This window comes from Channa argus, chromosome 17, assembly GCF_033026475.1.
Source record: "Channa argus isolate prfri chromosome 17, Channa argus male v1.0, whole genome shotgun sequence".
Lineage (NCBI taxonomy): Eukaryota > Metazoa > Chordata > Actinopteri > Anabantiformes > Channidae > Channa > Channa argus.
This window is the reverse complement of record NC_090213.1, coordinates 4,321,513-4,349,455: the sequence shown is the minus strand read 5'-3', so window position 1 is coordinate 4,349,455 and position 27,943 is coordinate 4,321,513. Positions and strand designations below refer to the sequence as shown.

Sequence of the window (27,943 nt, the reverse complement as noted above, 5' to 3'; positions counted from 1 at the left end):
ACAAGTTGTTTCTTCTGGTTAACGTTAAAATCTTAGCTGATCTATGTGAACCAACACATCTGTGCCCAGTTTCGCACCCTGTGAAGTGTCAGGAATGAGCGCGCATCGGGAGGATGGGTGGAGTGCGCTGTGGGTGCACACAGAACCATTCAGAACATCACATGCATGCGTCAGACAGGGACTCTTTAAAACTGCTGACTCAACTGGCAAAGGGACCTCAGCCGCAAACATTCTCACATTTGCAGCATTTTAGCTTCCGACCACCATCACCCATCATCAGAGCTGCAGCTGCCTGCATCCCCAGCACCAGCACCACCGGCTCCACCAGGAGCTCGACCGTTGATGCCCCGACTCTGTCCGCCCTCTGGTCCGCACTGCTACTAGCGTCGGGGCGCAGGGAGGAGGGGGAAGAAGGGCGGGTGTTGGTGGTAGGTGGGAGAAGAGAAGAGAGGAGAGGAGGAGGAGGAGGAAGGTGTGAGGTGAGGGGGTGCTCGGTCGGGTTGCCCTATATGGCTGTGGATGAGCTCTATGCTAATATCGGCTTGAGAGGCACAGCATCGCGTTTCTGCCGGCAGTCAGTGGTGGCTCCCACAGTCTGAGCAGGCTCCTTCACAGCCATGGCTGAGGGCGGAGAAGGGGAAGATGAGATCCAGTTCTTGAGAACTGTAAGTAAAGATAATGTGATCGGTGTGTTTCACAGCAGCACTTCCAAATAACGCGTTCAGCTCGTTCCTCCGCTAATCACCGATCGGACTTCGATTATTGAAAAATGCATCATCAGTGGTTAAATTGATTCTGCGGTATTTATTTTGTTGTTGTTGTTGTTGTTGTTGGGGTTGTTTGGAAGTTTGAAACGCCCTCGTGCCATTTTACACAACATATGCCCCCCTGTCGCTGTCCACGCTCCACAGCTTTGGGACTTTGTTGTGCAAAAACGCCTCCTGTGAACCAAACCATCCACAGGTATTTGTTGCTTTTTATGGGTGCGAAGAGTTTCAGCGCGGCTCAGAGTTGCGCTCGCACGCGAGCCGCCCTCTGCCATTACTATTTTCGTGGTTTGACGCAGATTGCTTACGGTGGTTCTGCACAGCCGTTCGCCCGGTAAACGATATGACAGCTTGTGTGCTGGGAATTACATTCTCCTCTCCCGCCTCACGAAGCTGTGTGGCCCAGGTGTTGCACGAAGAGCAATGACGCTCATTTCTGCCTCAGGTAGCTGGAGGAGCATGAAACCTTTGTCTCCTGGGGGAGACGTGGGCTACACTTTCATGATCTGAGAGGTGGAATTGAGGAAGTTTTGTGTGACTTTGTAGTGTTAGACCAGCAGTTTCACTGAGACTTTGTTGGTGGAGATCTGTTTTGTGAACCATGCTTTTACATTTGCTTTCTCCGTGCATCAAATGGTTCCCGTTCATTTCAAGACACCTGCACTGCAGAGAGACTGTTCTGCTGTTAGGCACCTTGGTAATGGAGTAACCTCGGCAAAAATAACAGCAAACCACTGTTTAAGGGTTCAACTTGCTTCCTTTGATTCTAGTTTGGAAGGAATTCAACAGAATCTCACGAAACTCCCCATTAAAGATCTTCCTGTTTCTTAATGGGGAAAAAAAAGTTGTTGTTTTTTTCGTTCAGATGATGTAATCTGGAGGAGGAAGTACACAATTAGGACATGATTTGTACTGAAAACCTCTTCCTCAGCTGGAAGCAAAGAGATATTTTAAAATAGAGAAGGCAGACAGGAAGTTTACCACCAAGTTAAAATTCAGCGAAGCCGCCCTGTAGGGGATTGATTACATGGCAAGTTTCAGGAGTGTTGTGACCTTTTTGTTTAATGGCGAAATGAACAATAACCAGGGCTGTTTAGTTATGTGCACCACTTCTGTGGCTTGGTAAGAGACAAAAAGCTCACTATTGAAGCAAAAGTGACTGTAATTAGTAAAATTACTTTGTGTAATTGTAGATGTGTTATGATTAAAAATGGGCCCCCACAAGATCCTCCACCCTCTCAATGTAGCTTAGTTTTTTTGATCATCTTCTGGCGTTTTATGACAGTTTTTAGCGATTTTTATTTTATCTGGTTTCTGTGTGTGTTTGGTAAACTTCCATCTTTCTGCCTATTTGTGTTCTTATTTCATCATTACTTTGAAAAAAAAAATCTCTCTCTGTGGCCATTTAGCATCTTTTTAAAACATTACCATATTCAGCGTGATAGCTTCTTCCATAGTGGCCTTGTGAACACCATCATCTTTTGAAAACATCTGTTCGTGCTAAGTGGCTCCCCAGACTCTGGTGTATCAGTGTGCTCTCGCAGTATTGTCAATCTGTACGGAAGCCCTCCAAGGCTTAACTGGTTGTCAGAGGCAAACGGACCCTTGTACTTAACAGCTCCTCCCGTTTGTGATGGCCGTGAGATGCTGACCCATGCCTCTCAGATTCTTCTGTCACAGTGGCATCCTGGTTATCTGATGACAACAGCGATTCCAGAGGGAGGAGTTGGTGTGTGTGTATGTGTGTGTGTGTGGGGGGGGGCTTTCCCCGATGTGTTTTCCACCCTCAGTGGTGAGGGGGAAACATGCCCTCACAGGAAGCCCTAAAATAAGAGTGCTAATTGAAATACACCACTTTACAATCTGTCGGGCATTATGAAATAAGCCTGTGTACGAGTAGCATGTCTTTTGTGGAGGTCGGAGTGAAGGTGGCTCAGACGATGTGATTCACTTGCCGCACAGATGCAGTCTCGCCTTGCTGTTGATGTGCTGGGAAAGCAGGCACAGATGAGACTTTCTGTGTGTCAAAGAAAACACACATGAAATGTAGCTTATAGGGGGGGAGGGGTGGTGGTGTGGGGGGGTGGAATTCCCCTCTACCGCAAGATAAAGACAGCAGCCCTCGCTGTAACTTTATACTCCCACAGTGAAGCGTTCTCTCTCTTCTGATATTGGAGATGCACAGGTTTAAATTTAACACCAACACTCAATCATATATAAAAAATAAAAATTCAGCTCATTATTAAGATCCAGTTCGGGCTGGTTTGTTGTCATCCCTTAGTGCACATGTACAAAAGAGAACATCATAGTATTTCCTTCTGTACCGCTGGGGTTTGTCAGTGAACGTGCGATGCTGTCGATTTAAAACGACATGTGTTTCGCTTTAATTTATGCAAGAACCTCGGCCTGTTAAGGGCAGTGTGATGGGAAGTCTGTGTGCTAACTGCAGCTTCTGTGTGAGTGGAATAAACGTGCAGAGCATTGAACGGTGTGTCAAGCTTTGGATCTCTCTGCATATTGAAGCTGTGTACATGTTGCTGTAGAAGGATGAAGGACGTTTTTGCTTTTTAAAAAAACCAAAGGAGCAGTGAGAACAAATAAATATGATTTGTGGCTGTCCACATTTATGTATATGTTCTTCACTAGACTAACTTCATGGGGGCGGTGGGGGGTGTTAAGTTAGCATTACATTTCCCACAACACTTTATCCTTGGGCTGTGTTCACATTACATGTTGAAGGGGCCCAAATGTCTACCGGTGATTCAAGTCTGGTTTTGTTATGAAAGTGTAAACAAATCTTTTATTTATTTTTCAAATCAGATCTAGGTTATTTTTCATATGTTGTCCTAAATTACAGCCATATTCAGTCTCTGGCAGTGCAGCCGCCGTCAGAATGCTCAGGCCCATGTGTTTGGTTTCATGGCAGACGCCAGTGGCCCAGTGTGGCATAGAACACAGTTTAAAGACAACATACAACCCTCAATGTGTTTAAATGAATAATAATAATAATAATAATAATAATAATAATAATAAACACATATGACTTGCAACACTTAATGTGACCTGTCAACATGATCAGGTCTGACTGAAAAAAAGTCCAAATTATAACTGTAATGTAAATGTAGCCTCATTGTAAAACTCCTTCCACAAAGATTATGAGTAAAAATGTACCGATTTAAAATATGAACAAGTAGAAACTAGTGGAAAATATGAACTAGTAGAAACAGCCAAACAGGGTTATGCATTAAGAAATACCAGTCTGATTTCTAACATTTCATTACAGTACCACAACATTATACCATCGTGAACATAGAGTCTGAAAGTTTTTTTTTTTTTTAATAACTCTATTTTGACCAGTTTCCAAACAGTGTCAAATTATTCACCCAGTCTGTCCAGCTACACATTAGGCCTGTGATCATCAATAACACCACCCCAAGTGATTTTTTGACTGTCAAAACAAAAGCAACACATTTGGGAGGGAAAAAAAAGGATTGATAATCACACCTGTCACTGCCAAGCACTGTAGAAATCTATCAAATTGTATCACATTTGTTTTATATGGTTTTTGCCGTGTGGTATCAAGCATCTGATTTCTATATGCACGTTTGTGCCTATAAAAATGGTGTTGAAGTGTCGCTGGTCTTGTACTGCCCCAACCGAAGAGCTGTGGCTGATGTGGTTTGGTGCCAGGGAAGCAGAGATGTATGTGCTGTGGTGGCATCATCTTTAAAAAGGCTAAATTTAAACCCCAAGAGTCCTGGCCTTGGTATGCAGAGGGCTTCAAGAACAACATAACCTCCAAATAAGCCCAGAGAGGCTACTGGTGGACTGCAAGCCTCAATTCACCTGGTTTTCTAAAGCGTGGAGTATCTCACCTGGACAACGCAAACCGGAATACTTTTATGGCCTGTTGTAAAAATCCCAAATAAAAACAACACTTTTATAATGTTTAGCTCCTGTGTCAGTCTTTGACTCCTTGCATAGCACATGTGTAGTTCACAGTAATGTGCTACGCTAACGAATATTCAATGATTTTTAAAAGTCACATTTCAGACGGAAGAACACAAAAGCAGCCTTCACATAGTGACTGCTGGCTTAATTTGATTTGGCAGAAATTACGAACTCGGCTAACTAGCTACATAAACAGACATTGTGCAGTCACATGAATGTTAAGACAAAAAACAATTTTTAAAAAAGGAACTAATGAGTTCTACAAGCAAAAGAGTAATGCTGCATGTTAAAATGAAAATGGCATCCCTACACTCCCCGCCAGCAATCCTGGTAGAAGAAGAAGAATAACAAGAAGGAGAAGAGGAAGGAAAATATTATAATAATAATAATAATAATAATAAGAAGAAGAAAAATAATAATTAAAAAAAGAAGAAGAATGGATGCATTTTATTTGCAGTAGTAGTACTGGTAGTAATTTTAATAGTGAGATACCAATTCACTTTGTCTTTCCTCACTCAAGATGGTATGTTCCAGCTTCTGATTGACTTAACACACCTGATCCAGGCCCTCAGCCGGGGGTGATGCTGGCTTAGTTCGAAGACATCCAGAGCAGGGGTCCCTGAGAGCCAGGTTTGAGATCCGATGGTTTATCCAAAGGTCGGATCAGGTCAACTGGACTTCTTTCTTCTTGGTTTCACTACTCATCCAAACAGCAACTTCAGTCTGACCAAAAGTTGGCTAAGGGGGTCCAGTGGCATCCTCCAGAGTAGACCTTGTTCCTCACAGATATCTCAACTATGTTGTCTCCGTGCAGACACAACCTCGAACTATGAAAAGGGGCACAGTGGGCTCGCAATTTCCTACTCTAAATGAAATCTATACTATAGTCCGAGTCACCGAGACTTTATTTCAGTATGCATTTACTGTATTGGACCCATGGGGAGTGTTGTGTCCACCTCCCTCAGCTAGATGGAAGTTGGATGGGAGGGATTTCCTCTGTATTGATGGAACATCCTGGCAGCTTTGACTCTTTCAGTCATCAGCACTGAAGGAAAACCAGGCCACTGCCATCTCCATCATTTACAGCTTTGACGTAAAGGTGGCAGGGTCCACCATCACCGACGTGCTTTAGTGCTTTTCATTTGTTAATAAGATGTGGGGGGTTTGCCGGCGGGGCCCCGTTCAGCCAAATAACAGGCTAATTGATGGGCTGAGCTGACATTTCCCACATTAGATGTTTAAACATTTAATGTGGGATGAGCTCTTTTACAATTAGAACGCATTAATATAAAGATGTGAGAACATGGAAGTAAATACTGAACATTTCATTTTATTCCAAGATCAACATGAAGTTGAAATTAATTTGAGCACAATAAAATATTAAGCATGAGGTATTTACTTACCTCTGATTGCTTGTTCCTGGAGAGACGGTCAAGAAGATGCCACTTGGTTCTCATTTGTTTTCCGAAAAAGACTCTGTCAGCTTTGTATTATTCTGGATCTGCAACCTTGAATTGGCATTGTAAAACTTATGAAAGGCCAATAAATTATGAGGAAGGTGCGACGAGGCTCCAGTGTGTCAGCCAGTGTGTAGCCTTTACCTGTCTGCAGGCCTTCTACAGTTTAATGTGACAGAACTCGTTACAATGTGGCTGTGGCGTGTTTTTTGCCAAGTTACAACAATGTGATTTCATCCACAAACATGAGCAAAGTCAATAGCTCGTTTAAATTTTTGGCTGTAAATGCACTCGATCAACAATATCATTTAACAGTGTTCATAAAGTTTAACGTTACAACCCTTAATGCACATGAATGTAACATGTACCTGCAGCGCATTGATCTTTTAGTTTCAGCAGGAAATACTGTGCAGCAGCAGCAGCAGCAGCAGCAGCAGCAGCGTGAATGGAGTCACAACCCAAATAATTAGCTTCATTAATCAACTGAGGACTGATAAAGGTGCAGACAGTGAGCTTCTTAGCATTCGGAGTGTCGCTCAGGTCACTCCGTTTATTTGCAGTTAATGCCAACATGGCTCCGCTTGTCAGCTCATTGGCCGTTGTGATTTTTGTTTTCGTCCTGGAAAACAGTTGCCATTTTAGCCTTTATTAATTTACTTTGAAAGCCATGTTTAATCTATAAATATTGAAGCCCTTCGTGAATCCACATTTCCGTTTTTCTTGTTTTCTCCGGCTTTCTCACATGTTTGAACATAGTTTTATTAAAATCTACACCAATTTGCATTAAACTCTAATGAGAATTGGTGGGTTGTTTGATCAGATTTGACTGATGGTAATCAAACACCTACACAGTGCAACAGATCTGCCGTGTTTTTTTAACACAATACAAAAATGTTTAAAGAGGAAAGAGCAAACGGTTGCTTATTTATATAATCAGAAGTTATGAGCTTTATTAACATTCGTTGAGGGAGGTTTATATCCCTCTGGGAAATGTAAGTGCCGCATCCGCTTTCTTTTAGCGCTGGCCTGCTGCAGAAACATATTACTTCACATTGATAATGAGGTGGTATTAAGCAGTCAATCACGTCCACGCCAACATTTTGCGAGTACTGTTTTTTTTTTTTCACTAAGAACCACTAACCTCCTAGAAACACCACTTTCCGTTTGCTGTGTGCAGCCATCATGGCGGAGATGACATCTTTTAGCTTGATGGATCAGCAATCTTCATCCAGCCCCTGTAGTGAGCCAGGGAGGTTTGCCTTGCAACTGATGTACAGCAAAACACTTAACGCTCATTGAATTTATCTTGTATCCCATTCTGAATTGACGTGTAGTGACTCAGTCTGTCTGGGGAATAAAAAATAGTCCTCTATGAAATATATTCCAAGCCTTATCAGATTTCTGTCTTGAGAGGACTTTGCAGCAGAGGGGAGAGAGGGAAGTTTCCACAGATTGAGGTGAATGTCACGGCTGATTGTTCCACTTTCTTTCACTCTCTCTTACGTCACAGACACAATTCACAGACACCTCCCCACCGTGTGTCCACTCTGTCCCATGAGACAGGATGATGGGCTTTAAAGGGACTGCCGCTTCGCCCCTGACCGAAAGGCCTCGCTCATTTCTCAGTGCTTCTTCCCAAGTGGACGGCTCTGCCTCGCACGCATGGAGGCTGCTTAAAGCAATATGCATGCAAACTAAGCCAAGAAAATCTAATTTGTTATAGGAACACCACATAAATCTTGGAGGCTATGATCCATGGCAGCTTACTGATGGGCAAAACTTGCTTGACTGTGGAATTTTGGTTTATTTTTAAGGTAATACAGAGCTCAGATGTGAGGTGCATTATTCATTTTGACCCACGATGTCTCAGATAGGCACACACACTTGATTACACGTGCACATGTCTGCACCCGTGACAGTGACAGCATATTAAACACATCTTTAATGACAATCTGTGTGCAACTCCTGAGGTCAGATACTAAATATCGGAAGCGTGATTTAAGATATTTAGTAAGATAACATCTTCTGAGGCTAAGATCACCTGCAAAAAAAATAAAAAAAATATCAGTGCTGTTAGAGCACTGTACAGGAGTGTATGAATGTTCAGTGGTGAACAGCATCCTGCAGTGTTTTTGTAACTGAGCAGCCTCTAAAGTGTAATCGGACTTTAATGTCATCATCACATGTGCGTCTCAGTGACGTGTACTGTATGTGGTGTGAAAGCAGTGTAGTTGTTTTGTGCTGAGATATGAGTCACGGTGTGCCAACATCTGATTAACTTATAAGTGAAAGCTGTCTGTTTTTAGTAGAAAATGCTTTGAAACATAACCCAGTGGGAATATTACAGCTACTCCTTAAAGTGAGTTATTGAGCAGAGGAGGTTTCGACCCAAGTGAACACATCTCTGTCCACTGAAAGCAAATACATCTCTGAGTGTAATTTAATGGCTTACTGGCAGTTTAATAACAGATTTATATCTGCTTGTACTTTTCTGGAGTTGGGAGGTAACAAAGAACATTCACTCAAGAATTGCACTTTCAATTGAATTCAACTTTATTTATATAGCGCCAATTCACAACAAAGTCATCTCAAGGCACTTTACAGAATAAAGTCAAGACTATAAAGATGTATAGAGAGAACCCAACAAAAGCAAGCCCTAGGAAACAGTGGGTTTCACCGTGTAGCCCTCAGCATTTGCTCTTTTATTGCTTTTAAGTCATTTTCTGAATAGAAGTGACATTTTTAAAAAGCTGGATTTTGAAGTAGTTCTCTCTTTAAATCTGTACATAAAGTAAACTTAATAAGCCTGAACATTTTAGAGTTTTTCACATCTTTTAAAATACGTGTTTTTTAAATAAATAAATCAGTCAGATTATTGCCCAGATAAATCAGTACTTTTGTGCTTATAGTATATTTTAGAGCATGTACTAATTACTTCATCCTCATTAAGGAATAGAAGTATTGCTGTTTTGGGCTACTTTTAATGCCTGCACGTTTACTTGAGTACTGCGTTTGTGTACTTCTGGAACCTTTGTACTTTTCATGGGACTAGTGACTCCTGTTCTTCTCAACAAATACTTTGGAACAATGTGATCGAGGTTTAATGCAGTTTTACGAGCTACTAAAACAAGATCCAGATAGTCAGACAGGGTTGTCTTGAACGTTCTATTGTGTCCTTTATGAAGCTGCAGCTGGAGCCAGATGTTGTACACTTTGACCATTAGGTCTCATTTAAGATTATTTCTCTATTATTTCCAAGGCAGTTTGAGTTTTGAAATATGCCTGTGGAGCTAAACATTTCACATAAGATTGGCACAGTTGAATAATATCTTCATTATTAATATTTTAGGTGGTTATGGGGAAAAGATCACTCATGAATGTAAAGATTTTTTAGGCTCTGAAAGACAATCCGCTTATCCTGCTTGCCAGGTTGTCATTATCACACATCTACACGGTTCCTACTTTGCTCTCCAATCTGTTAGTTAAGCTTCACTAAAAACAAATGTAGCTCAACCTGTACTTAGCACCCTGACTGACGTTTATGAGGAAACACGACCCTCGAGCAGTCAGAGCACTTTAGACACACTGCACACTGAGACAGTGTGAACAAGGAGTAAAAGGTGCAGGAATTTTCTCCTTTCTGCTCAGTTTTTAACCTCGTGAACCTTCTTCCTTCCCACAGCCTGCTTGTTGATCCACACTGAGCATGTGCAGATCGTGTGTGTCAAAATAGCAGCGCTGAGGGATTGAACAGATTCACCTTTTCTCAAGTTCACATTGGTGGCGGTGGTGGGCGAGTTGTGAGTTTATTTGGCACGCCGCAGCAGCGGGAGCTCTCGGGTTTCGGCTGGTGGATGCATCGAACACCCCACACGTTAGAGCACCTGTCGCTGCCTGTCGAGGCTCGCAGAGGCGTCAGAGGACGAAATGGAGGGAAAAGAAGGGAAGCCTGAGTGGGGAAACGCTGGGGGTCATTTGGGGAGCAGCACCATCCGGCTGAGAAGTGGTTGTTGAGGGAAAAACCCTAAACTCCAGTGGAAAACGTTCTTTGTTGCTTAGAGTGGAGCGCGGGGCCTGTCGAATCCAGAGGCCCACTGAGGGGCAGTGGTCAGGGGTGGAGTGGGGTTGGAAGAGGACAGGGTCATGTTCCCTCTCCACTCTTGGGAGCTGGGTAAAACAGCCACCCAACACTCACTTTACCACCTCCTGCTGCAGGCCAGGGCCCTATACATAGTACTGATGCTGCTTTTTAGCTTTCTAGCAGATGGTCACGCTGCTGCTGTGAGGATCACTTTGCCTCCGACTCACCAGATTCTCTGGCTTGGTATCAAGATTTTTGATTTTTTTTTGAGAGAGACTTCCACTATGTACACAGTCTTGACATGAAACATAAATAGCATCACCTGTGGCTGTATTTATTTATAACAATGTTGGCATTATCATCCATTCTGCTCTTCCTCCCATTGCCTCACACTGCTCAGATGACCGAATGGCATCCAGCCTAAGTCTTGCCACTTTGATCCCAGTGCAGCTTTGACCACTTCTGGTTCTGTAGCTGCACTATCAAAACTTCAGTGATGTTACCCATTTAGTTGAAAGTCTACCTGAATAGGCAGGTAGTTTCCATTTGATTTGTACAGTGGTCTTAAAGGGTTACTCCCCCTCACAGAACCTTGACCCCTAAGTAAGAATCCTGTTCTCACAACATTTGCATGAACTAATACATTTTTTAAAAATATTTGTTTTTGATAAATGCCTGCTTATATAGCGCTTTTTATCCAAAGCGCTTTACAATGTTGATTCCCATTCACACACACACTCACATAGCGATTATTTAATGTCTTTCTGATCAGGATGCTAATGCACAGTACATACACATGGAAGGACATCATGCTGTTAGCAGTGGCCGGGGCTGCTTGGTTTCACAGAGCCACCACTATTCCAAACAGCTGAAAAGAAAGAGGTTTATTGACCCGATTTTTCAGAGGAGACTAGTCTTCAGTTATCCTGTGGCCACACTGAGCTTCCTTATCTGTAGCCTGAAACAACAAGCTGTGTTTCCTCCATCAACCAACTACCGGGCGGGAGTGATTTGGCGCCAACACCAGTGCTTCCTCCATCAGTAATCACCTCCCTGACATCCAAAGTTGGGTATTTAAAGCCCTCGAGGTATGGACTCTTTTGCCAGCGTGGCCCCTCAGAAACTTCCGTGTGACATTTAACTCCAGTGTTTTTCACTTCACTTGTGAAAAATGATTTTTTTGATTTAGTTTTTTTTTCTTTTTAATAATAACATAAACTGATCAAAATATACTACATCTTTCATAAGCTTGCTGATCATGGCCAGGGCTTTGTTTCATTGCTGGGGCTACTCTAATCCACTTCTGTGCTAATTAGCTGCTGTTTAAATTATTCAATGCACTTTCAAACCTTGTTTATGAATCCATTTATTTGTAGGCCCTGTTTCTGTAGGATGTGATTAATCATGTGCTTAACTAAGAAACTGCTTCATCTGTTAGGAAGCTGTGAACATTTGTCTTTGTCTAGAGACAGAACAACTGCTACCATATGACATGAGCCACGTAGGTGACCTGTATTGTAGCCTTTAGTTAATGATTCTTAGTGTAACATTTTAATAGAACCGCTTTCTACTGCATAGTTAATTATTTGCTATCAACACCTCCCACATTTAGAAACCAGATAAATAGGGAATCAAACTTATGGTGCCACACCGACACATGATGACATAATCTTTACTCCTCTTAAAATGTCTGTATGAACTTTGACATCTTCTGAAAATACACAAAAATGTCATAGTTCCCATAAAACTAAAAATGTACTTATCCTGTTTTCTAATTTGTTTCCCCATATGGCCTCTACACAGCTGTGTAAAATTGCAACTAGAACCACAATGTACTTGTTTTGTAAATTCAGGACTACAGAATGTAAAACCTCTGAAGTTATTTTAGTCACACAGAGATTTTAACTATCGTCACAGCTAATGTTTTACTATCGGAGTGTTGCGCCGCCATCGTTGTTGTTGTTGTTGTTCAGTCTGGCTCTGTTATCTGGCCTCCTGAGTCTGTGGGTGCTGTACAGCCTGTATCTAAATCCAATGAACTAATACTGCTGCGCAGGAGGTGGGAGCAAGAACCATGGTAACCATCAACTCAGATTAGCGTGGGACGAGAGATGGCAGGAGATGGCGTGTGTGTGTGTGTCAGTGTGAGTCTGTGTGTGTGTACAGCCTGACCATGTCCACGATGACAGATACAGATGTTCATTTTTTGGCTGTGCTGATTGAATTCATCTCTTCCTCTGTGCCACGGACATACTGAAGCATGGTTAACAGGTTTAGAAATGATATTTCTAGAAGCGGATTTGTCCTGACTGCTATTGATTCATATATTCTTCATCTTTTTCTGTTGCTGCTTTTTTCCTTTATACTTAATCTGCACTAACATTTTAGTCATAATGGGCTTCTTTTAATTTAATTTCTAGAACAGTTCCATTTTCCATCTTGTTGCACTTCTGCCTCGGTATCTGCTCTGATGGTTCATGCTGCTTTTGGGCTCTTTCAAAATAAAATGTGATTATTGATTTTTTTCAGCCTCCACCCTGTAACACAAAGTCAAGGGTTTTTACAATTAACGCAACTTTTATTTCTAATCTCTAGCACAGTTTTGCTGGCAACAATAAACTCCTGTAAAGTCAAAGGTGCATATCTGGCTGCTAGTTCCAAAACCTGAACTGCGGTGTATCTGTGTGTTTGGACTCCACCTCACGGAGGCATAAAGAGCAACAAAGGGCAGCATTTATAGATTCCATTGTGGTTGTCCTGTCTTGTTCATTTTGGATAGGTCACTGTCGAACATTCTTGGCTTTAACCCTCCTCTCTCCTTTTGGCAGGATGACGAGGTGGTGCTCCAGTGTGTGGCCACCATCCAGAAGGAGCACCGCAAGTTCTGCCTGGCTGCTGAGGGACTTGGAAACCGCCTCTGTTACCTGGAATCCACATCTGAAGCAAAGGTGAGGATGGCACGTGGCTTTGGCTGCTGTAGATATTATGGAGAAATGGAAAGTCCAGTGGAAGTTTTGCACAGTGCCTCTATGGCAGCGACAAAGTAAACGGCCCTTATGTTAGAGCAGCTCTTTAGTTTGATACCTTTCAACCATCCGTCTTCACATTTAGTTATTAGTTGATGTGTTTAGTCTTACGTTTTAGGAAACATTTAAACATTTCTTTAGCAAACCCTTTACTTTGGCCTATTCCAACCCTTAATCCATCGTTTTACCTCTTTCTCTGTTCATCACTTGTAATCAGGATACACCCAGCTCTGTGCCTTTTTTTTTTAGTTTTGTTCATATAAATCACGGTGTATAATATTTTCTTACGTTACATGAGTCACAATTGTGTCGTATTCATCTTTGCTTGGCAACTGCAGGTAATCTTAGTTGTTGGACACCCACCAGGCTCATAAAAGAAAATCCGCTTTCTTGATGAGAAGATGAAAAGAGGATTTGCAGTGGCTAATATCACATCCCGCAGAGACATTCCTGAAATGTAATTAACTGAGTGCAGCTTACTTATATTTAAACTGGCCCAGATAGTCTGACATTTAATTTTGAAAACAAGTTTAAGATAAGCTTTTTGAGTCTAGAGGACAATGTTAATTCTAAAAAAGTGTAACAACACAAAAAGTTGAAGCTCTGTTTGTACATGTATCTCTTTCATATTTGATAATCCCATTGAACAGCTATTGAATCTCATTCAAGGATTTTTATTAGGGCTTTTCCTTATTTGAAAACAAAAAAAAGCTCTTCTGCATGGATAAATATATACAAAATGATGTTACGTCCACACTAATAGTTTACTTTAAATCCAAACATCAAATTCACTTAAAGCCTTCTGTTTATCCTCTTTGCCTTCCGCTCACTTATACTGAGATGAGCTTTCCTGTCAAATAACAGGAGTGAATTAGAAAATGCCCTATAGTGCGAGCTTCAGCTAAATGAATAAAAACTCTCTCAAAATAAGTGCCTTGGTGGTGCTGAGGAAAAAAAACACCCACACAGGTTCCGTTGCCAGCTGTGATGCTTCCAGCTTGGCCAGAGTCCCAACAAGCTGACAGTTTATGGGGTCAGTTAGAGACAGACAGCACTCGTTTCTTCACTGGTGCATCCCAGAGGTTGGTCGTGGAGCCCGGCGCACAACAATAACAAATATCAGTCCTTCCAGGAATTTGCAATGTTGCGATCGCAACAATTAATTTAACCAATTCTCTGTGAAGTCCGCGTGAGCTAACAATTTAAAACATCATAAAAGCATTGCAATATGCATCACACTTTTAAAAAACAGGCATTTTAGGCTGCAATCATCACAAAAGGCCCCAAAAATCTTGAAGGGACTGAAATATAGCATGTATATTTTTTGTTTGATCACTTTGCTGTCATAGAAATTTCCCCTTATGAGTTACACTCAGCTATTCATATGACGTTATGCCTGATTCAATTAGTTCTCAGGGCAATAACACGATTACAATTTTAGGATGTTAAAGTATCCATGGAACTGTTGCAGCCTGTAACAAACACATCTCTCCTCTCACCTTGGTACCAGTGATGATGCTTTCAGGTCTCCTTGGGTGTGAAAAATGGCTGAGTGTCGAGTAGTGGCTGTGGTTTGGCACGGGTGGGGGTGAAGGGCTGTCCTCTGCTGTCAGATCTCAGGTGTTGACACCTCATTTCCAAGACTCTAATGGAGGCTGGCTGCCTGCTGCTGTTGGAGGAGAGAATAATAAGGCTGAGGTGAAACAGGTCGGAGACATAGTTTAAATTCAATGTTGTACTGTTACAGATATATAGGATACAATGCAACTTTCCATTATGATCAGACCATCATTCCTGCTTGAGAACACAATACCTTATTTAAAATACATGACAGAAACACCTCACATGGTGAGTTGGCAGAGTGGCAATATTTCTGTTTACTCCCCAGATTATCCCATGAGAAGCGTAGTGGAAAATTGTGATAATTCCTCCTCATGTGTGAGAATTTGTCATGATAGTGATGATATAGCTGCATGATGATGACAACATATTTGCATCCGCACTGTAACGGTCTCATTTAAGCCTGCGAACACAACAAGTGTGGTCGATGGCTAAGCTCAGACGTTGGAGGAGTTGATTCATTAAAAAAAAATAAAGAGCTTCCTCTGTCATTTGGAAGCAGTTCAGCGACAAGTTGGATGTGGATCAAGCATCTGTGATTAGCAAATCTTGTCAGTAACTCGAAAAACAACATTGGAACTGCTTCATCTCCTCAACAACATGCCAACATGGCAGAACAACGATGGGAACAAAGCCGTTTTGTTCAGAACGGTTTTTTCAGCAATGGTTCTCCCTGTAAACTGGAACCAACTGACTCAAAGAGTCAATGGCATCATGCCAAAAGTCCAAACTTTTGATTTAGGTGAAGGTTAAAAAATAAATACAGGCAACATGTTGTGGTGTCACGTTTTGTATAAAGACTGACAAGTCTCTAGTTTATACTGACGAGGCTATAAAGTAAAAGTGCAGGGCAGGAAGTGGAACTGAGGGCCAGATCGTGTGACATATGGAGGAAATATTTCATTAATTTTCAAATTTGTAGCCACGTAATTGCTTTAGTTTAAAAATTTTTGATTTGTTTATCCCTCTGTGTGTGTTTCACAGCTCTAAAGACTATTTTGAATTTTCACATTGTCATATATTACTTTTAGTCATTTGGCAGACACTTACTTTATTGTATATCATCACCACAACAAGAGGAAGAGACTAAACATTTAGGCCTATAACACTCCTTTTTTAGATGTGTTTTTTTTTTTTGTAAAATTAGGTAAATAGGTGAAAAAGGTGCATTTATGTTGGGTTATTTTCAGCAGCAGCAAAGGGGGCGGGTGTAGCTTAGTTGGTAAGGCAGTCGTCTACAGAGCAGGGTCAGTGGTTCGATCCCCAGCTCTGGCTATATGTTAAAGTGTCCCTGGGCAACACACTGAAAAGCCCATTCCCATCCCCAACTGTGCAGTGCCAGTCCAAGCCCGTTAGAAATTGGGGAGGGTCTTTTGACAGCAAATAAAAAGGGAGTTATCAAAATTTACAATAGTCCTTGAGAAGATGGACAAATTAATTTGATTGGTTTTTTTAGTAATCTAAAATAGCATGTTTTTATAGTTTAAAGGATCATTGTATCCCATTTATAGTTTATATTGTTCTAATAAATGACGGCTCCTGTGAAATGTGGGAAAATGTGACTTTTGTAAAGGTCACTGCAGCTGCTGAGACATAGTGAACATTCTGCTGTATGTGGGAACAGAAGACCTGTCTGCCCAACCCTGGAAGAAGTAGTATGATAAGTGGGAGTGAATATTTGTAAGAGGTGTAAGGTCTGCAACAGCTTGCAAGTTATCACTGTGGAAGGTCATCTGTAGCTGCACAGTGTCATATTGTAGCCTTATGAACATAAAAGTGAATTTTCAGCTGACCCAGGTAAGTTTTTGAGGTGAGATAAGTACAATAGATAACTGCCGGCTCACTGCGAAGGTGTTGTTCCACTGGATTTCTTGGATTTCTTATCACTAGCAACATCCTTAGCCAAAATGCAATTAAATAATCGAGTTCTCGGTGGTCATCATTTGTGTGTTGGAGGTTCCCACGCATGTTTGTGTTGAGTTACAGAGCTGGCCATTCTCATTATCACCCAGCAACCACCCCCGCTCGCATTTCTGACTCGACTGCAGAGGTCAGGGGTCAGCTGGGTGTCTTACTAAGACAGGGCAGCCACCCAACATCTTAAATAATTTCGTATCCTCCTTTGTGCTGGGGAGGGATGAAGAGTGATGGATGTGGTTTGAAGTTGGCTACTGGTAACAACTAGGACATTTAGTGTTTTGCATTTCCTCAAATATCGAGGCAAAGATCTGAGGCTGCGGTAGTTAAGGGGCTATGGTTAATAAGTTTAAGTGTTGTTCTTCACGTCATGTCAGCAGGTAATTGCTAATCAACAGTGCCACCTAGCACATCACAAAGGGCATATACTAGGAGTAATCTTTTTTAATTTCTAACACCCTCGCTTTAGACAATCTTCATGCCCTTATTAAGTTATGATACAGTTAAGTTAGAAAGTTTGAAAGTGGAAGACAGGTTTGAAGTTTATTATGGCCAAGGGCCCAGCCAAACTAATTACTGGCCACTGCTGCTGGGTGCTACACACCTTTTGACTGCGCCATAATCCCCGGCCGCTAGGTAATAACACATTAAGATGACAAAATTGTGGACCTCCACAAGTCTGCTTCAACCTTGGCTAGAATTTCCAGATGCCTGAAGGTACCACATTCACCTGTTCAAACTCTTATACTCAAGTTAACAACGTGGGAATATCCAGCCATCATAGCGCTCATGAAGGAGAAAGGTTGTGTGTCCCAGAGATGAACGTGTTTGGTGCTCAAGGGGGGAATTGTTGGCTTTTTTCTCTATAATCTTTATAGACTTGACTTTATTCTGAAAGTGCCTTGAGATAACTTTGTTGTGAATTCGCGCTATATAAATAAAGTTGAATTGAAAAGAATTGTAAAGATGCTGCATGAAGCTGATAAGACGGTGTCATCATCCACAATGAAACGAGGCCACTCGGCGAGGAAGAAGCCATCACTTCAACAGCAACATAAAAAAGCCAGATTTGCAAAGGCACACAGGGACAAAGACCTTAATTTTTGAAGACATGTCCTGTGGTGTGATGAAACTACAATTCAACCTTTTGGAGGAAAAAGGGGGAAGCTTGCAAGCCTGAGAACACCATCCCAACTGTATGGGGATGTCAGCATCATGTTGTGGGATTGTTTTGCTGCAGGAGAGACTGGTGCACTTCACAAAATAGATGTCATGATGAGGAAATGTAGAAATATTGAAGCAACATCTCAGCCTAGAAGTTGAGGCTTGGGCGCAATGGGGTCTTCCAAATGAACAATGACCCTAAGCATACTGCGAAGTCAATGTTTTAGACTGGCCATCACAAAGCCTTGATCTTAATCCTACAGAAGACTTGTGGGTAGAGTGGAAAAGGTGGGTACGAGCAAGGCGGCCTACAAACCTGACTCAGTTACACTAGTTCTGTCAAGAGGAATAGGCAAACATTTCAGCAAACTTTTGTGAGAAGCTTGTTCAGGGATATCCAAAATGTGTTACCCCACTCAATAAGGTCAAAGGAAAGGCTCCCAAATACTAAGGAGGTGTATGTAAACTTCTGACTTTAAAGAAAGTAATAAAACAATCTCAAAAAATCCCTCCTCTCATTAGTCTGGTATTTAGCAAATAGAAATAATTTTGTTAATCCTAACTGACATAAAACAGGAAATGTTTAGTCTGATTTAAAGTCAGACAGTGAGGAAAAAAAAAGTTTTTATACAGTGTATTTAAACATCAGTTTTCAACTGTAAGTAAATATGTGGGGGGTAAATTGATTATTACACCAGATGTATGTGTGTGTGTTGAAGTAAATCAGCAGCACTTTATAGCTCTGAATATTCCTGTTAATAAATAAGTTTCAGTTCTGTAAAATGCATATAGATGCATCCTTGCAAACATCTATACGGAAAACAAACCTGTGTCTACTGTAGGCACCAAAAAGAAATGTCTAGTCCTTCATCCTCCCTGCTGGTATGTTGTTGCATCTGATAAATTAGGATTTAAACACCTTAAAGATGTCAGTTCTATGTTTTTACATTTACAGCAGGTCACACCCTGAAGGACACAGTCTGATAAACTGCTTGGATACTAGAATGAAAAACTAAAGTGAAGTGTGTTACTTTTGTCTGAAAATGAAAGAGGAATCCAAATGAGGCAAGTTGTGTGCAGCTGCTTTAACAAAAAGGCAAAAACAAAGTCAAAGATACAAAACTTCTGGTACATTTTTAGTACCCAGGAGCTTATTTCGCTTAAAGCAGATTGTCATTGCATTTTCAACTAATATTTCTTTCCATCTGTGCCTTTGTTCTCCTCTCCATCCCCTCATTCTCCCCCCTCTGCACGTCCTCTTCTGTCCTTCCACCCTGCAGTATGTTCCTCCAGACCTCTGTATTTGTAACTTTGTGTTGGAGCAATCCCTGTCAGTGCGGGCCCTGCAGGAGATGCTGGCTAACACTGGGCAAAACGGCGAAGGGGTGAGTGCTTCCTTACTTTCCACCGATGCTGCACAGCTTTCTCTCATGTTCATAAACACTTGTACAAAAACACGCATAATCACTTGTGTATGTGCATCAAATACTCATATTCTTTATCATATTCGACTCCAACTCTTTCTGTGAGCCTGATGAGTGAAACCCTTTCCCACTTCCGATACGTTTAGCTTTAGGCGTGTTTATTAAAGAAATTTCTCAGAGCAGAGCATTTTTTTTTACAGCAAATCTGAGGGGGCTCTCGGATAAAATAACATGAAGTGTTTAGACATGTTTTTAATTGTTCATTGATTGTAAATGTTAGCAGATTTTCTGCTGACAATAACCAGTACGTACCCGCAGTGCTGGATCTCGGTCTCGTTTGATGGCAGAAAAGCACATTTGGTATTTGACGAAGAGAAGAATGTTTCACGAATCGGCGAGATAAATTTAAATTTTAACATTCAAATGTGAGCATTATTTCATTGTTTATGGCAACTTGAGGCATCACAAACATAACCATTTTCTAAAAATAACTTTGCTAGGAGTAAATTGTGTGTTTACTCATTAACTGTAAGATTATTTTGCACATACTTCTATTAACAGAGCTATTGTTTCCGGACTACATGTTTTTGTTGTGATTAAGTCATTGGGTTTGCTAAAACCCCAGCAGCATTTACAACACGCAGCAGCACCTACCTGCCTAGCAACGCTCTGACACACTTTAATACCAAGAACTGTAAAAGTCGAAGCTGTCTCTTTTCATTTTCTGTAACACATTCCTGCTTTGCAAATAAGAGATCAGAAGGCTCTGATAATGAAAAGTCGTCAGGGGTCAAAAGGAGGAGGCAAATTGTCTGTGAGTGTGCCACAGCCTCTTGTGTCCTCATCCTCTACTCCTGTTGATTTGTGCTAAAAAGCCTTTACCTCCCAGGCTCCCTTCAACCCACTTGGCATCTTTATTAGAGCAGGTAAGTAATCTATGATCAGGCACAGACTCTGGCTGCCATAGGGCGTCACCGATGGCAATGAAGCACTCCAGTGGACCGACGTGTCAGATGTTCATACTTATTCTAACAGAGCTGCACTCTGAGTCATTTCATGTGTCATTTAATCTCATCATCACCCAGCACTCAAGTATACGTTCATTTAAGAAGGAGAGGTCAATATGCTATGTAATTTTTGAAGCCTTTCCTCCTAATATGTTTTCGGGAAAAACAAAGAGAAAACAGCGCTTAATTGAGAAATTGCCATAGTATTCAATTTATTCAAACCAGCCACCAAATACAAGAAACTGCTTCTTGGCGGTGCTGTTGTTTCCATCTCTGTTCCTCTTGGATGCCCGTGCTCAAAGTTCATTTTCAAAGAGTTCCTCAATTGATGGACACTCTTAATATTATCCACTAGTTACAACAGACCAACAGTATTCTTGGGAACAGAGATGACAAAGCTATGGTAGCATGATTCATTTTGCAGTACAGCTGTAGCAATTAGAGGAACTCTGGCACTGCACAGCATTATGACCCTATTTGCAAGATGAATTCCCACAAAATCCCATAAGATATATAGATACATGATACCAAAAAAAAAAAAAAAAGGAAAAAAAGCCCAATTGTGTGCTGTGCTGGATGACTCTCGCTACCCCTGTATGTTCATGCACAACATAGCCATCTGGAACAAATCGGTCTCAAACTGTCTCATTTTGTGTATCGCTTGGCCCTCTCCACTGGAGAATCAGCCCTGCATTGTTATTAGCCTGGGTAGCAGATTGGTTTTGTGCTCAACAGTGCAACATTAGTGGCTGGTCTTGTTTGGCAAGACAACATGATGTTGGCTAGAATACAAATTCTCTGGTAACAAGGCTTATAAATCACCTTCCTCTTCCTTTTCTGCAGTAAGGGCCCATTTCTCTCTATTGTCGGATTTGTGTAATTGACTCCCATACATCCCAGTAACCCATTCTTTTTCATTTGTATTTGTGTGTTACTAGAGTGCTGACCATGAAAAGTGGGTAGGTCCATCAGTTCATCACTCATCCATCATGTTGTCAGTGTGCATGACCAATATACGGCCCAAGGAAAGGTTTTAACTTTTGACACTTTCACTTGAAGCGATGCCCATTTCTCGATTGAACAACTGCATTTATACCTTGTGCGCCATTATTTTATAAGTATATGACATATTCTGCATTGTGCAGATTTATAAAACTAATTAAAAACCATTACATGTTTCCACCTCCCTATATATTGAGCAGAATAAAAAGACAGTATGTCAGAGCAAACTCCCTCAGTATAGTAAATTGTGCTTTCACCTTTGGCTCAACATATTCTTTTTCCCAATCAATTTGCTTGTCACAGTTGTCTTTGAACTTTGATTTATGGCAATTTTAAAATAGCCATCCATTGGTCTAGTCACGTGTGCACATGGTTTAAATGTTTTGCCTGGCCTCTCTGAGGACCACCACAAGCATTTTCAAGTGATCGTGTCAGCTTGACGTTTGCTTTAAAGCATTCATTTCTTTTCTGCTTTTGCAATGCGATGCAATAAATTCAAGTCGTAATATACCACTCGAAAATGTCTGTGCTGATAAAACGTACAACTACAACTACACATGATCATAAAGAGTTTTTTATGAAAGTGTGTATATATATACATATATATATTTACACTTATCTCACTAAGGATAAAAAAACCCCACACGTTGGCAGAAAACTCACATTGTGGTTTGGGCCTGCTGCTCTGTTTTCTCTGGGTTTGGTCTCTAACATCAATTAATTTTAAGGGTTTTGACATGAGGAAATGTCCTGAAATCCCTTTTGATTTCAGAGTGTTCACAAGCACTACTGTTGAGCAAAGTTGTTGTAGATGATTAAAAGATTATTGATTCTGTCATTCAATGGTTTTGAATTTTGCAAGCTCAAAGGATTGTTTTTTATGGTGCCCATTCTACTTTGATGGACAGCTATGGACAGCTGAAATAAATGTAAGGCAACTTATGCACATTTATTTTTCATTAACCAGACGAGTGGGAGGACAGTGCATTGGCTATATACATGAGAATCAATATATCACAGAGTACTTAGCAAATGGGTTTGGCATGAATCTCTACTCTACAGTAGAGCTTTGAAAGAAATGATTAATGTGCCATTTTCTGTGCTCAGCCTATATTCTGTGAAAGATAAGCTATTCATATGAAATGAACATTTAGTTAAATTAGTCATGTCCTGCTTGTTTTCCACTTATCCCTGCACTGCCCACTGCTGATTACCTGGCTCAGGTGTGTTCAGAAGCTGAAAATACCAATTTGCTTTGTCTTCTCCTACCCCACTCTCGTCTAAGATGGCATCTTCCAGCCATGACTTATGAAGTGTACTTTTTCTTAGGCTCATGCAGTTACATCAGAATGCTTTATATCCACTGCATTTGCCAAACAGAAATAACTTTATTTGCTCTTCCCTCTTAATTATTAAACTAAACAATCTGGGGTGGCCATGGATAGTAATTAAGCCTATCTTACTTGGGCTACTCTATAAATGAGTACATCCGCATTTAATGTTTCTCATCTGATCAGCACTGAAACTACCAGATCATTTTACTACTGGTTTATTACTTCCGGTTGATTACGAAAGTATATGTCCCACACAGCATGAGAAAACGATACATTAAAAGTTTTAGATTCTGAAGTTTGAGATAAGCCCCTGTTTTAGATTTAAGATGTCAAATCTGATCTCTCAGTGACTAAAGAGATACTGGTACGTTTGTTTTTCACTCCAGCGTAGCACGAGTGGGTTGTGATATAGTCTCTGTGTTAACAGGATGCAATGGTTCTTTAGCGGGAATGCAACGTTTGAAAAGGAAGCGTTCCCAGAACAGCACGCGAATATTCTCCGTAAACGCTGGCGTGCTCCATCATATTGACGCTGTTATCGATATTCAAAACAATGCATAATATTAACATCGATATTTTCGTGATGATCTTCAACTCCTTTCATAAGGGTGTCGCGCTGGTCTTGCACATTAGATATACTTTTCATTTTGCTCGTTCAATCTAGCAGTTTATAAGTGATCCATTATAATATTACAAAATAACAATAATGGCAGCATAACATCAGTTTGTATTGTGGCCAACTGTTTCAAACTCGATTTCATCCATTCACGTAATAGTCTACGTGGTGTAAGCCTAAGGAAATGGCCAGCAGGTGTTGCCATTTTTAACTGTTAAAATTGTTAAAGAAACAATTTTAACACAGATGCTTTACATTGATCCTTGGTTGGTTTTCTTCACCGCTATATTATAATTAAGTTTCGTTATTTAAAAAAAAAAGTACACGTTTTTTTATTGAGCTGCTTTGACAATGATTGTGCTGCGTTTGGCCAATCAAACATGGCAACACACCCGCCATGATTGCACTGAGGTACTCAGTGGAATTACTTCAATTGATTGACACCTGGCTGAATCCCAGATTCAAAAGCTAGACAACAGGTACAGCACGTAACTAAACTGTTCATCCATATAATATAAATACCCGATGTTGTTATAGTTAAAACGATGGTTGGTGTAACATTACATTTTGGTGCTAGCAAAACGTTAGCCCAAAACGCTAAATTAATAAACTTAGGTTAACGCTGACTTCAAAAATGGGGAAGAGTCGAAAAGGTCAGTCGACGTTAGGAGCTAGTGGCAGAAGTAGTGCGAAGCTAAACCTATGACTAACGTGGTCACTTGGATTTGATTGCATTACCTGAATAAAACCAACACATTTCCATAGAGCGTTTAATCGAGCTAGCTCAACGCTAACGTTCACAGAATGGTTTACTACTGTTTTAAGCTAATGCTAGGTGCAGCTTAGCTTCCCAACACGTAACACTGTACACTTCGACCCAAGGTTGAATCTTTGTATTGCTGTGACAAATACCTTCTGCTGTTGTTTGTTTTTCAACTACATACATTTTCAACCAGTTACTTATGAGGTGCCATCAGATACCCGTGCAGGTTTATAACTATAGACCAGTGTCACACATTACAGTGCGTGTGTGCTAGAGTTTAGTCATTTAAAATCTTTCTCCCTAACACACATGCACGCATCCCAAAAACTGCTGTCTGTCTCTGTTTGTTAGACAAATGCACTTCAAGCCGTTTAGGAAACAGCAACTGTCAGCAGGAGGTGCGACCAACCAAAGGTCACAGTTCTTGGCAGTGAAGCGGTAGCATGACAGCAGGCCTGAAATATAGGCTGGCGCGCTCACTCTGTACACCTCCCCTCGCTCCCAGCTGTTCATAGATACTCTAACCACTTTTCTTTTGATCAAACCCTCCGCTTCCTTTTTGGTCGGTCTCATAAGAGCCAGTTGGGAAGAGACTCGGTAGCCAAAGGAGAACCAGCTTACGAGGAAATATTCAGGGGACAGTTGGAAGTTCCCCTCCGTTCAGTATCAGTCTTACCCATGAACAAATGCACAAAGTGGTGGCCTCCATTTGTTGATGGTGGATAAACACTGCTGTGTGTCTGTGTTTTATCAATGTCTTAGTCATGAGTGTTGTCTCAGCTACAGTATATCTGTGAGTAATTTTAAGCCTGTTAGTTCCATGAAAAGTCAGCAGAATTAGATTAACTGTACACTGCAAATTAATTTAAGAATAAGAAAAGTGTCTTTTTTATAGCTATAGTAAAAGCAAGTTCTGATGTGATGGTCAGAAATCGTTAATTCAATTTTAAATAATACATGTGTAAAAGATTAGAAATTAAAAAAAAAACAGAAGAAAATTTTGGAGCATCTTTAGATTTTTTATGGGTTTCGAAAGTGCAACAACTTTAATGTGGTGGGGCTTTTCCAAATATATAGTGTTCATACAACTTACAGTAGCAATATGCAAATCAAAATTGTTGATACTAGATGAATTTGGATGCTCATGGGGATTTGTTATTTCCTTTCTGCTGCTAGAGGTTGATTAAAAAGGTAAGAAGAAAGTTCTTTTTCATCAGTCAAAGAAATCACATCTTTCTTTTTTTGCTCAACTATTTTCTCACATTTCCTCAGGCATTTTGCTACGGTATGTTGCAGATATTCTTGTTTGTCACAAGATTGGGAAAGATGTCTGATCATGGTGGTACTGTATGCATTATATATGTCTGTTGGCTTGTTTGTGTGTGTAGTTTTGTGTTCCCCCTCATCTTTCCTGGTCTGTTTCCTGCTTGCTCTTGGAATGGATGTATGAGATACTTTTCCATTTGCTTCGATGTAGATTCCCTAAATGGGTCCAGACAAGTATGCTAAAAAAGATAATAATGTGCTGTCCCTTTTTTTTATTTTATTTTTTATTTTTTTGCACACTGGTAGGCGGGTCAGGGGGGTGGACACCGGACCCTGCTCTACGGTCATGCTATACTTCTACGCCACTCCTTCAGTGACATGGTGAGTATCAACAATGGAATTAGAAGCAGTGTACTGGAAACAATAAGCTCATGTTGAGTTCATGCTCAAAAACAAATGCAGATGTGAATATGTTTCGGTGAAGATTCTTAGTCATCCAGGTTTGGTTATGTAAAGACTGAATCATGTCAACTGGACTTTTTTTTTTCTTGGTTAGAACCGTTTCGCTACTTATCAAGGAAGATTTTCAGTCCGAATAAAGTGGCTCTGGAACCCAGTTATATTCTCCAGAGTGGGCCTTTGTTCCACCCTGGCCTGAATAGGCTCCTTAAGATGGGAGTTCGGTTGTGCCTCAGGCCTCCTCCTCTGTTGAAAGAAGGATTCTCCATGTGATCATCTGCCACACAACGTTTTGCAATTAGGCCAAAAAGTTCAATTTTGGTCTCATCTGACCAGAGGAACTTCTCCCACAGGTTTGCTGTGTCCCTCACATGGCTTGTAGCAAACTGCAAATTGGACATTTTATGTCTTTCTTTCAACAATGGCTTTCTTCTTGCCACTCTTCCATAAAAGCCAGATTCGTGGAGTGCACGACTAATATTTCAGATTCTCCCACCTGAGCTGTGGATCTCTGCAGCTCCTCCAGAGTTACCATGAGCCTCTTGGCTACTTATCTGATTAAGCCTCTCCTTGCCTGGCCTGGTAGTTTAGGTGACGTCCTTGTCTTGGTAGGTTTGCAGTTGTGCCACTCTTTCGATTTTCGGATGAAAGATTGTACAGTGCTCCGTGAGATGTTCAAAGCTTGGGATATTTTTTTTAAAACCTAACCCGGCTTTAAACTACTCGTCAACATTATCCCTGACCTGTCTGTTGTGTTCCTTGGACTTCATTATGCTGTTTGTTCACTAATGTTCTCTAACAAACCTCTGAGGGCTTCACAGAACTGCTGGATTTATACTGACATTAACTTGGTTCCACTGGATTTTAGTTATTGGTGTCAAAGTAAAGAAGGCTAAATACAAATGCATTCCACACTTTTCAGATATGTATTTGTAAAAAATGTTAAACCATTTTTCACTTTCCTTTCAATTCTCAAATATGAGCTACTTTGTGCTGGTTTATCACAAAAAATCCCAATTTAATACATTTACGTTTGTTGTTCAAGGGATATAAATACTTCTGCAAGGCACTGTAAGCTGCTCTGATAAGTAGCAAAACTTTTCTTACGTCCAGTTGATACGATTCTATCTTCTGATGTGAATATGTTACTTTTCTGGTTAAATAAATGTCACGTTTAGGAGCTGAGAACGAACTAATGATTGAACTTATGGCCAACCAATCAATGAATAAACTACTTGTATAGGCATTAAACAGTATATACACTGTTGACAAGCTGTATATCTCAACAAGCTGAGCTCCCCCCACATCTTTCTGTCTACCTTACATTAATTTTAAATTTTCCTTATCAGTACCTGACCTGTTTGAAGACATCAAGGTCTCTGACAGACAAACTGTCATTTGATGTCGGACTACAAGAGGATTCAATAGGTACAGTAAGATTAACATGCATTTCTTCTGGCTTTTAAGTGAATTCAGTTTACCACTTTAGGAGCTCCATAGCCACGAATGCTCATTTCATGTCAACTTAACCTTAAGGTGCACCCATGGGGAAAAATGTGTGCATTGTATGTCCGGTAGTGCTTTGCACTGAAAAACTGCAGAAACACTGCACTGGGCACTTTCCACCTCCATTAATATAAATGTGATGCTTTGTGTATTTCTGTCTAAAGGAGAGGCCTGTTGGTGGACCATCCACCCTGCGTCCAAGCAGAGATCTGAGGGAGAGAAAGTCCGCATTGGAGATGACTTGATTCTTGTCAGTGTGTCAACTGAGAGATACTTGGTGAGTCATGTCATAAGCCCAATTTAGACAGAGATCAGAAGCAAATAACTGTCAAGCCGACCATTCATTATGGCAGCTTGCTTAACTGATCAAAAGCCATCCGAGTGCTACCTGACCTTCTATTTACACATCTGCTTGAACTGGGAAGCTATGTGCTTTTTGTTTGTCTTGTACATGTACAATTTGTTGTGAGTCATATATGAAATGTTAATGATAGTTATTTAAGCATCGTAATATATGACTGACTTGACCTAGTGACTAAAAGTGCAGTGACCAATTTTGGCCAGTCAGTGTTTTCATGTCAGA

General features: G+C 40.8%; 1 protein-coding gene across 10 annotated transcripts in view; it reads left to right on the top strand.

Annotated features, from left to right (window-relative positions):
• The first annotated feature begins 478 nt into the window (after window positions 1–478).
• Window positions 479–27,943, top strand: part of ryr3 (ryanodine receptor 3) — a 93,497-nt gene continuing 66,032 nt past the window's right edge. For 4 of the 10 annotated variants that reach the window (XM_067481084.1, XM_067481078.1, XM_067481082.1 and 1 more), the window contains exons 1-7: window positions 479–665; window positions 13,085–13,204; window positions 19,264–19,368; window positions 25,306–25,320; window positions 25,702–25,776; window positions 27,204–27,282; window positions 27,525–27,637. In XM_067481084.1, the coding sequence (XP_067337185.1) occupies window positions 618–665; window positions 13,085–13,204; window positions 19,264–19,368; window positions 25,306–25,320; window positions 25,702–25,776; window positions 27,204–27,282; window positions 27,525–27,637 (555 nt within the window). In that variant the 5' untranslated portion in view covers window positions 479–617. The remainder of the gene's footprint in view (window positions 666–13,084; window positions 13,205–19,263; window positions 19,369–25,305; window positions 25,321–25,701; window positions 25,777–27,203; window positions 27,283–27,524; window positions 27,638–27,943) is intronic. The other 6 variants (XM_067481083.1, XM_067481081.1, XM_067481079.1 and 3 more) reach the window with 3 other exon arrangements.